This window comes from Neurospora tetraspora, assembly GCF_033439725.1.
Source record: "Neurospora tetraspora strain CBS 560.94 chromosome Unknown B0H65scaffold_1, whole genome shotgun sequence".
In the NCBI taxonomy this organism is placed as follows: Eukaryota; Fungi; Ascomycota; class Sordariomycetes; order Sordariales; family Sordariaceae; genus Neurospora; species Neurospora tetraspora.
Window position 1 is genome coordinate 1,141,797 of NW_026944383.1, and position 11,501 is coordinate 1,153,297.

Consider the following 11,501-nt stretch of genomic DNA (forward strand, 5'->3'; position numbering starts at 1 on the left):
CAAGCAACCACAAAGAGACACTCTTGTCGCCGCCAGCGTGTCTGGTAGAGGTAGTATAGCGAATGTAAACAGGAGGAAGAAGTTGGGATGGCGCGAGAGATGGATGGGCAGGAAGAAAGTCTGGACAGCTAGACGAGAGCAGGACGAGCCCCGAGGAGGAGGGTGTGGATCACCTTAACAATACAATCGCCCAATGTTTGGCGACTTTAAAGAGGGAAGAGGAGAAAAAAAGACGGGAACAGGGTCGCCTTGTCTGTCACCGAAGAGGGGAGGGGGGAGCCTTGAGGGGACCTAGGCGTTCGTAGTCTCTTTTTGCAACGGTACAACTCTAAAAACGGCATATGCTTGGGCGGATGTGTTTGAACTTTTTGGATTTTGGCCAGATGTCGACCCAAGCCAAGTGGGAGGAGACAAGGTGATCCACCAGAACAAGGCCCAAGGCGGTGGGGAGGGGAGGGGAGGGGGAGCGGTGGAAGGCGAGGGTCTGTCACGTCCTTGTCGCTTGTCTTGGGGGAACTTCTCAATGTTTTTTTTTCTAAAGGGGAAGCTCGGCTGTCTTGGCAACCTTTGGGACGAACATGTTTGCAGTGATTGGACCGAGCTCCATCAAAGCTCCATCTTTTTTTGGCGGCATTGATGCACAGACAGCAACACCACAGCCAAGCTCACAGAACCCAATGGCGGGGAAGCATGGACCCTTTTTGGCCAGGTTACCTAAAATCCAGGCTCGTGATAGGATGTCGTTCTTCAAAATGTCTTCAATGGGAAACTTGTTCCTTTTCTTCTTGCAAACAATCACAGCCATTGAGGTTGGCTGCATGGATGCTTCCCGCCCCTCCTTTTCCTCCACCTCACTTCAATGCTGGCTGGCTGCAGTGCTTGCTGGCGGCTGCGGCACCTTTCCTCCGCATCCCATCCCACACATGTGCCACCAGACAGCTCCATGATACGACGGGACGATGTACTTTGCTGCCGTGCTGTATCTGTAGTGTACGTAAAGAATTTCCTTAGCAGTGACCCATTGAAAAGAAGATATGAAGCATTGATGCCATTGACGAGTAGGACAAGGTAGACGAGTTGCCTTCTCCATCAGATGATGTTGAAACCTGTTGTCAGTGATGATCCTGGAAACCTGGATGGCGACTTCGCAAGGTTCTGTTGAGTTGTCAGTTTCCTAGTGTGAAAGTTGGACAAAGCGGTCAAGGATCAGCCCAATACAACCCCTATCTTTACTCGCTGTATCCTGTGAGCCAACTCTCACCAAGAACGAGGCAGCGAGGGCAGGCAAAGAGCTGGCATGATTTGCTCAATCCGTGTCTCGAAGGGCGGCTGGAGGTTAATTTAGACTTTTCGGGCTACCGTTCGTTTGAAATACCCTGAATATCTAGGGGGTCCGTCAGTGGTCATGTATTTCACAGACACCAGTAAGGACACAACTAAATGGCCAGTGGATGGTGCAATTGCAACCAAGATCAAACGCTCCAGATCATACCAGTGGTATCCAACAATGAGTCTATGTAATACAACACGCGCCGCAATCGCAACGTTGTTGAAAGTTCTCCTGAAGTTGCCCCTCACCAGTTGAAATGTACTATGAGTGTGGAACCCCTTTTCTGCACCGCGCTGCACGCGCTTGGCACAGCAACCCTAACCCTTGTCAAGCGCGGTGAGTCTCGAGCGCGTAGGAGTGCATGGTCCAGATTTCTTTACAGTTCTTGGCATCTTTGACAAGGCACCAACGATCGTCATCGCAACCATCACCAACGTCAACTCCAACAAAAGTCGCGATCCCTCGCAGCGCAACACGGGCGCAAAAACGAAGTCCGGTACCAAAAAATCGCCTGATCAGATAACCTGCACGACAATTCCCACCAGCAGGGGGAAAAAAAAAAAAGAAATCAGCCAGCGCAAAGAAGGGGAAAAGAACAATCAGAAACAAGCGGATGAAACCCCCGCCCGGCGAAAGAAAAAGAACAAAAATAAACAATGAACCAAATCCGCGCCATCCAAGCCCTCAACAAGCGCGAAATCGAAGCCGGCATCCCGCCCGAAGCCTCCTGGCACGTCGACTACCGCGACACCGCCTTCGTCTACTTTGGCGGTTTGCCGTATGACCTGTCGGAAGGCGACGTGATCACCATCTTCAGCCAGTTCGGCGAGCCGGTCTTTCTGAAATTGGTGCGCGACAAGGAAACCGGCAAGTCTAAGGGTTTCGGCTGGTTGAAATACGAGGACCAGCGCAGCACCGATTTGGCCGTCGACAATTTGGGGGGCGCGGAGATTGGCGGGAGATTGATAAGAGTCGATCATGCAAGATATAAGATAAGGGATGATGAGGATCCGGAGGAGGGGAGGATTGGGTGGGAGGATATGGTGAGGAAGGAGAGAGCGGAGAGGGGGATGGTGGGGAGTGAGGGGGGTGGTGATACTGCCGACGAAGAGGAGGAAGAGGAGGATGATGACAAAAAGCCGAGGAGGCCGATGCTAAAAGAGGAGAAGGAGCTGCAGTTGCTTATGGAGGGTCATGATGATGATGATCCCATGAAGGAGTTTTTGATTGAGGAGAAGAAGAAAGAGGTGGAGGAGGCGCTGAGGAGGGAGAAGAAGAGGGAGGAAAAGGAGAGGCATAGGTCTAGTCGGAGACACCGTGACAGGCACGACAGAGACAAGGACAGAGAGAGGGACAGTCGCCACCACCATCGATCACACCGGTCACCGAGGAGAGTCGAAGACGTTGACAGCGACATCAGAGGCCGCGACCGCGATCACAACCGCACCCGGAGTCGTGGTGACCGTTCCCCTTCTCGTGATCGCAAAGACAGAGACACGGGCAGGAGCAGCAGAGACGATCGTGATCGTGATCGTGATCGTGATGCCGACAGAAAGAGGCCAATGTCCGAAAGAGAAGAAACCTCCCCTGCCGACAAGAGAAGAAGACGCGATGACGTGGACGACGACGTGGAAATGAAAGACGCAAAGCCTGAGGACAGGCGGTCGCGGCGAGATTCCTCAAGGGATAGAGGCAAAAATAGGGACAGAGAGAGGGAGAGGGACCGTGACCGTGACCGTGACCGGGAAAGCCGCCGTGATCGGGACCGGGAAAGGGACAGAGACGGAGACAGGCACAGCAGCAAACGGCACGACCGCGAACGCGATACCACAGAAGATCGCGAACGCCGTCGCCACCGCGATCGGGACCTGGAGGATCGGGGTCCCAGGAGCAGACACAGAAGCAGGAGCCCACGGCCGACGTCTAGAGATTAGACGAGATATTCGCTTAGATGGAGCGGTTGAGATATAATTGCGCTTGGCTGCTGATAACATTATTCACGGTCAGTGCTGGATAATCGCTCGCGGCTGGGATGACTCGGTGAGTACAAGTTGCCTTGTATTGCCGTGTCTAGGATAAGCTTTTACTGTCGTTAAGATAGACCTCAACGGTGCCATCAGTTATTTTTGCCGAGTCTCTGGTTTTGCTAGCGAAGTACCATAAATACATCGATGATATTGCGTATTTGGACCTATTTGTATCGCTGCCCTAATATAACGCCTATATGCTCGTGACGATATACAATCTGACGTCTTGTTATGAAGTAATACCACCTGGAAAACGACTGTTACCGTCTAGACACCCCCTCCTCAATTCAATAATAAACAGAACGATGTAGTTGACATAGATCCTGCCTGCGTGTTTGCCAATACCAATGTGCGCATGACCCTTATTTCTCGATCAGTTCCCGGATAGTAAGTAGTGCAAGACGGGAAATGCAATCACCAAATCACCCATCATCATCAACCCCTCCCCGCTGTTGTCGCGGCCCATTCCGAGAGGTTGTAGAAACAACAACCGTCCAATTCCCCAACCGTTCGTCCACCTAAGGCGTCTCCCCACCATACCTCTTCCAGCCAACCCTGACCAGCCGACGTCCTCCACCCTGGTACCCATCCTGCTGCCCACCCTCCTGAATCGCAAACTTCTCCCACTTGGGGTCCCTCCCGGCCCCAATCACCACCATCTCGGTCTCGCTGATCCAGCCCAGGTTGCCCTTGAGCGGGCCCCCGATGATGCCGCCCACCGGCTCGCGGCTGCCGTTGGACACGGGCTCGTCGGCCATCTCGAACTTGGCCGAGGCAAAGGAGTACGGGTCTGAGAAGATGCGCGGCATGAGGGGGAGTTTGGAGAGGAAGCCCCAGCGACCTTGGCCGCCGTCGTCAGCGGTCATGTCTGAACCGCCGATGGTGCCATTGACCATGACACCACCGCCGCCACTGCTCGATGCGACTGAATAGGGGCTGGAGGGTCGATTGTTACCCGTGGCTGAAGGTTCGCCGCCGGCAGCGGTAGTGCCGCCGTTGCTGGTGGTCGGTCTCGTACCGCTGCTGCCGCCGGGACGAGTCACGTCGAAGACGTGAAGTGTCGATTTATCGGATGTGCAGGCTAGATACTTGCCCGAGGGACTGAATCCGATGGAGAAGATGATGGCTTTGTCGATGCCTCGTCTCAACTCGTGCAGTCGAGCACAGTTGGATGTTGCGTAGACTCGGATGATGGTTCCCTTTCACGCTGGTATTAGCAGGTCGTCTTTTATTCACTATGTGTGTGTGTGTGTGTGTCTGTGTGTCTGTGTATGTGTTTCAATATCTCTTCATAAGGGTCCTTACCAACTCGCTCGCCGTGGCCAGCAACTCCCCATCCTGGCTCAAAGCCATCGCCCGCAGCGCCGACGTGTGCGCGGTTATGATGCTGACATTGCCAGTTGAAATCTCCACGAGCTGGACGTGACCGGTCGCCCTGCCGGGGAAGGCAATGCGTTCCGAGGAGAGACAGCACAGACCTAGAGGGTTGTCGGTCGTCTCGTATGTGGAAAGCAGCGGGTGGGGTTTGGCGGTTTGGTAGACTTGCACTCGGTCCATCAAAACCAGGACGAGTCGCTTGCTGGACATCTTGGCCCCTCGAACTGATGTCGAGGCGCTGATGATGCCTGCTTGTTTTCCGGCCCTCTCGTCCCATAAAATGAGCTGTAATGAAGCAGTTTTAGTAAATCAATGGCGACTTCGTAGAGCTGGGAGAAGGATGAAAGTTGCCATGACTTGCCTTGTTCCGGCTGAACTTTGTCTGCCGGCCACCACCAACTAGTCCGAGAATGTTGGTGCGACCAAGCATCTGGACCATCCCGATACCAGCACCGAAGTCTGTGGGAGGACATATCTATTAGTAAATTGTTGTATTGTTAAAGTGACAGTGCGTGGTTTTGTCAGAACTTACCGCGAGAGGTTCGTAGATCGCATGATCCCGACTCATAAACTAGATGAACATATGCCATCAGCGTTTGTCCCATGTTGATGATATCAAGACAGCAAACAACAAGGCTTTCTTGGAGACTTACTGCGGAAACCATGGTCTAACCCGACGGCGAAGCAGCTGTTATCATGGTTGAAGGTAACCGACAGCACGGGTGCGAGTACCGGGTGTTCGAGGATCCTTCTAGTGTCCATCGCTACAGGTAGAGCGGAGAAGGGATGCGTTGATAAGGGGAAGGGTTGTTGTTCGGGCTGTGAGTCGAACCCAGGAATCCCACCGCCCTGGAACCTCTTTGTGGAGAGGAATTCCTTTAAGAGGGATATGTATATGGTGTTACAAGCACAATCTCAAGTGGTGACCAAAGGTGTGAAGCTGCAGCTGAGTCTCTACTTGTTGACAGAGTGTAGTTGGCGCACTGGATGTCCTATGCTCGCTCAGCCTGGAGGTCTTTTTCGGATGTAGAGAGCGGAGGTGGAGGTTCGGGCTGCGGATGTGGTCAGAGCCAACACGGCCATGAATGGTTCGATGATCAATCTGATAAGAGAGGGATCGAAATGATACAGAGTGGTAGCTCTGCGGTCAGATGAAGAGATAAGCTTTGCTGAAAAATCGTGGGGAAATACTGATATACGTAGGAGCTCGATAGGCGAGGTTGTAGATGGTTAAATGTGAGGTACCGCCTCAGAGTGGTAGTGATATCGTTAGCCCGTCGATATGTATACCTAATTATTTATTGTAGTACCTGCGTGCGCGCAGCAGTCACAACCGGCTGTTCAAAGCTCTCAAAGCAGGCGCCTTGAAAATGCCACATCCATTCGACACACTGCAGAAGGATTCAGTATGTCCAAGTTGCAGGACATAAAACGGTATGGAGTAATCCAGATACACTAGAGCCGTATCAAACAACGTTCGTTCGTTCGTGATCGAGCGGGAGTTGTGTGCCTATGGCTTTGTTTAGGTTGCCTAACGAGACCTGCTCTGGAGGCTCTTTGAGAAACAATAAGATAACAAGACAAGAAGAACGGGATCCAGCAGGGGCGGGCCGACGATGAGAGTCTCACATGGCGGCTCGGTCAAGATGATGCGAGTGATGGATTGCAAGAGGAAGTTCCCGCCTGGCCCCGCGCCGATGACAAGTATGTACACCCCGGATGTTGGGGACGGCGCCTGGAGCTCTGGCGATGAAATGGAGCATGCCCTGGTGATGGATCGATGGGATCAACTTGATGGAAGAAGCACGGACGCCAGCAGGCTGTAGCGAAAATGCATGCAGCTGGTTGACAGCTGGCCATGCACTTGCTGGTGGCTGTACCCCAGCTGCCCACTCTCAGAAGCTTGAATCACGGGGAGGGGTCTGACAAGACAGCCTGGGGTTTGGGTTACGCGCCTTTCCAGAAACAGTCAAGCGTCAGGAGCTTAGCAAATGACCCCCTGATTGCCATGGAGCTGTTGTTTATTGGGAGAGGTCTTGCCAATTCCCATCTGATTGCAGCTTCAGGTCGAGATGGTCGTGACGAGTCGAATGAGCTGTAAGTTGAAGATGTGATTCGGTGTTTGTGGCTGGTGGACTACCTGATCGAATACTGAAGTGAACGTGAGCCACTCGAGGCTTTTCATGTTCTCTTCAGTTCTTTATCCAGACGCCCTCGTATCTGGAGGTTGTTCCTCGAGCTTCCACTTCTGCCCTGCGACATGAGGTTTCCCGTTTGTCTCCACTGTGTGTTTATTCTAGCCCGTGATGAGTGGATGACATCCGTGCTCTGGGCAAGCAAGCACCGTAAGAGGTAGCTGGGGGTCGCTACTGTAGCTGCAGCCCTCTTCACAGCGCTGCCCTCTGTCGCTCCCCCTGCCACGCCTGCCCCCGTCGTTCCTTGGCCACTGCTCTGGTCCTGGCTGGTGTCGATTTCGGTAGCTGGGTAGTCCCAAACTGGTCCCTGGGTAGTCCCCCCCCACTTTTTAACGCTGAGTAAGCCCAGCCGCCCAACCCAGCCCAGCCGCCCAGCACACCATGCAACTGAGGCCACATAATCGATAGCTGCGCATCGCTAGATCTACGTCTTTTACGTATTGTTTTTACGTAAGGGTATTCAGAATCATTAATTCAGTCAATTATCTACTACTAAGAGGATTAATACTATAGTTGCTAATAATATTGTTATCCTCTATATTAACCCTGTTGTAACTGCATATGCTACACTTACTGCCTAAAGTGTACGTACCTACTCTAATTTTAATACCCGCTATATAAATATTGCCTAGAGTGTTAGAAAGCCCCTATATATTAGGAGTAAAGTATTAAAGGCGGTCCTATATCGATTAGAATTCGATTATATTACATTACTAGTATAATTTCACCTTACCAGCTTTTTTACTATTAATTAAAAGGGGGAAGGAAATTTTAATTTGGTTAGGACTAGGGTATAAGTATTAATTATTTAATAGGCGCTGGTACCCTATAATTAAATCAGTTAGAATTAATAAGAGTTAATATATAGTTGTAAGATAATTATTACTAAATTAGCAGCTACTAAATTTAGGGATAGGGAAATAGGGAGGGCGCTAGAACTTTCTATAAGGGAATTAGAATTGACCGTAAAAGTATTAGAAAAAGTATTAACATTAGAATTAATTATACTATAATAGTTTTAATTATATTATTAGCTATATTATTAATTATTTTAGTAAAGGTTTACTTTAAATTTTTTTAAATAACGTTATGGGTACGAAACGTCCTTTATACACCCCCTTTCTATATACTTTCTTTCTTCCCTCTTTCTTTAAATATTTTACTATATTATTCGGTAGGGCGGTTCGTTGTAAGAGAATATATATTAATTATTATACCAGTTATAGTCGATAGGCGTAATAGTAGTAAATTAGGCGGCGGTAAATTAAGCGAATAGGTTTTAATTACTTTCGAAATTGTATAATTCGAAAACTTTTAGGTTTATAAGGTTTCGTCCCAATACTTTACGTATATAATTAATAAAGTTTAAATCGGGGACAATTACTTTTCGTCGGCAGCTAAATAAAGAAGTAAAGTTTTAAATAATATAAATACGCCGTTTAATTTTAATTATTAATGTATATTTATATCCTTCATAATTAATATTAGTAGAGGATCTATTTATAATAATTTTAATATAAAATATTTATAAGGTAAATTATATTAAACTATAAATACCTTCTTATAATTAGTATTTGGGTTTTAATAAAGGTCTTTTAATTAATCATCATAGGTATAACGGTACTAGTACTATATAAATTTAAAGGTATATAAAATAATTGCATTTTTACGTACTTTCAATACTAGATTATGAAATATCCTTACCCTCTTATATTTGTATAAGTACGATTATTTTGTTGCAGTATATTGTAATTTAAATATTTCTCTTTGAGAGTAGTAGGTAGAGTATATATATTCGTATAGTTAATCCAAAGAGGAGAAACGGTTCTTAAACAGGCGTTTAATGGCTTTATATATAAATTCGATTCTATTAATTGCTTTAATACTAAAATTCCTATATTTTGAAATGGCGTAAATCCTAAATTCGTTAATTTATAGGAAGTAATATTTGTAAAAGTAAACGAGGAGAGTTATAAGTAAATAAAAAGTATTAGCAAAAAAAGTATATAATATATTATAGAAAGGAAGGGGGAAGGGGAGTATTAAATACGTACGAATTTATTATTTAAATTTATAAATTATTAAATATTATAGCCGTTTAAGGTAATTATCGTTATCCGTATAAATTACTTATTTCTAAACTACTTAAAAACCCTCATATATATTTAAATAGAATTAACGAGCAAGGTTAAAGGCTAGTATATTATGGGTACGGCTACGTAGAATAATAGTATTAATTATTAGCTCTTTAATTATTTTACGAATTTCTTATTTATTATTAGGTTATTAAGTAAGGTAGTTAGTAGCGGCGACATCGTTAATTTTTTCCGGGTCGTTTTTTTCTAGATTATTATTAATATATTTATTATCGATAGCTTCGTTATTAATTTTATTATCGACCGTTACTATAGAGCCTCTATATAATAGAGAATTAGGACTATTACTATTTAAATCCTAAATTGTTAGTAGGAGATTTAAGAGGTTAATATCAGGGGTAGGATTATTATTGCTATTACTCCTATTGTTAGAAGGCAGCTGAACCTACTTCTTCTTAATATAATAGTTTACGTTCTTTATAATGTGCTATATATAGAATTGATGTGGTACCTCTAAGTAGGCGGCAATAGCGGCCTTTTTAAACCCTCTATTGAAATCGGTAATAAATATTACGGGGTTGGGAATATTGTAATTTTCTTAGAGCCTTTTAAGTAATTAAGTTACTATTAAAAGTCTTTCTATTTCTTTCTATTCGAGAGATTAAAGCCGACGTTAAAGTTATAATTTAGCGTATTAATATTAAAAATATAAGTAAGGGGAGGTTAAAGTGGTTAACTTATACGGAAAAAAAAGGGGTTAATTATTATTGATAAAAGACTTTAAAAATAGGTATTAGAAACCCCTAAATCCGAGTAATTAGAGTTAATAAGGGGGATAATAAAAATAAGGGTAATATTTACTTGATGAATATTATTTATTAATAATATATAGAGGTTTTTCTTCTATATTTTAATATATTAATTAAAAGTTTAAAATATTTGTAATATTTTTTATTTGTTAGGAAAGAGTGGATTGTAATCGATAAAGTATTTAATATTGTATATGTTCTTATATTATTTCAGAAAGTCGATAAGTATTTTCGTCGAGGAATAAGGATTATACTTTATATAGCGAATATACTTTTAAATATTTCAAACCTCCTAAGTAGTAATAGGGATTTGAAGATTATAAAGTTCTAATATTAGGTTATTACCATTAGCGTATTAAATAGAAGTAACGTTTTTTACTTCTACTTTAAGATTTACAATATTATTTAAATAATAAATAATTTTATAAGAATTTATTTTAATAATACTAAATAACCTTTCGACGGTAATATTAATAGCCTCTTTATAATTATAACGAATCTACTATCGATAAATAATATTACCGGCGAAGTTAGTGATATCGAAATTATAATTATATTAATTTTTAAATTTTTTAGTAAACTACTAATTACCCTACCTCTTTTTTAATACGACTTTTACTTAATATAGGTAATCGAGCCGCTTCGAATTAGTATTTCGAACGCTTTACTTAATTAATATATAAATGCGGTTATATATATAAAAATAATTAATACGTTTAATAACTCCTACTTCTCCCTTCTTTTTACTTTTTATTTAATTATACGATATAATTATAAAATTTTATTATACGGCGTAATTTTATAGCGCGTCGAATATAACAATTATATTATTATAATTAAAGGATATAAATAGTAGTCATAGCTTCGCTAATCGGGTAATGCGTTCGCTAAGGGACAGTAATTATATTCTTAATCGTTCGCGGGAGCGGCGGCGGATTAATAGCGATTGGATTTCAGTAAAAGGGATTATATTCCTATTAGGAGTAATTATTCGAAACGGATTTTTCGGACTTGAAGGCATTTTAGTTAAGGATTCTAATTAAATTCTGTTAACGCTAATTATTTTAGTCGATTAAGCTAGGCTAGGCTAGAAGTCTAATTTATATAGGCGAATACGCAACGTGCGGCGGGCGGGCGAGGTATATTAATAAATACTACGAGGTCGAGGATACTATACGAAATAATAATAAAGACGATAAATAATCATTGTAAACAGTTGTTTAATATTAGGGTAAGGTTTCGTGATAGTTTTATTGAATTGTATAAGACTAACTATCGCTAACAAGAGAGCGCGCGACGACGGTAGCGGTTGGGTAGTAATATACTGGTACGGCGGCTAGGCGGCTGGGCTTACTCAGCGTTAAAAAGTGGGGGGGACTACCCAGGGACCAGTTTGGGACTACCCAGCTACCGATTGCGGGCTGGTGTCCCCATCATCCCGTCCCGTCCTGTCACTGGCAGCGTCCAACGCCCACGTCCACTCTGGGCAAGCAGTCCAGTCCATTGCCGTAACACCGCAACATTTTGTGAAATTGCACTTCCCGTCTTCTCCTTTTCCAATCTGAACGCCCACTCCACGACCTCTCCACGACTTCGGTTATACCCTCGCTCTCACGCGGCCAGCACTACCTTAACTCTACCCGACTCCATCTCCATCTCGCTCTCAA

General features: G+C 44.6%; 2 protein-coding genes across 2 annotated transcripts; one reads left to right on the top strand and one right to left on the bottom strand.

Annotated features, from left to right (window-relative positions):
• Positions 1–1,715: 1,715 nt before the first annotated feature.
• B0H65DRAFT_584210 (uncharacterized protein) lies at positions 1,716–3,508 on the top strand. Its single transcript, XM_062830889.1, has one exon. The coding sequence runs from the start codon at positions 1,987–1,989 to the stop codon at positions 3,262–3,264; it is 1,278 nt and encodes a 425-aa protein (XP_062685778.1). The 5' UTR covers positions 1,716–1,986; the 3' UTR covers positions 3,265–3,508.
• Positions 3,509–3,875: 367 nt separating this feature from the next.
• Positions 3,876–5,399, bottom strand: B0H65DRAFT_504496 (WD40-repeat-containing domain protein; the record flags this gene model as incomplete). The annotated part of the gene is made up of 4 exons (XM_062827922.1): positions 3,876–4,556; positions 4,663–5,019; positions 5,267–5,305; positions 5,388–5,399. 4 exons carry the CDS (start codon positions 5,397–5,399, stop codon positions 3,876–3,878), a joined length of 1,089 nt encoding a protein of 362 aa, XP_062685779.1.
• Positions 5,400–11,501: the final 6,102 nt, after the last annotated feature.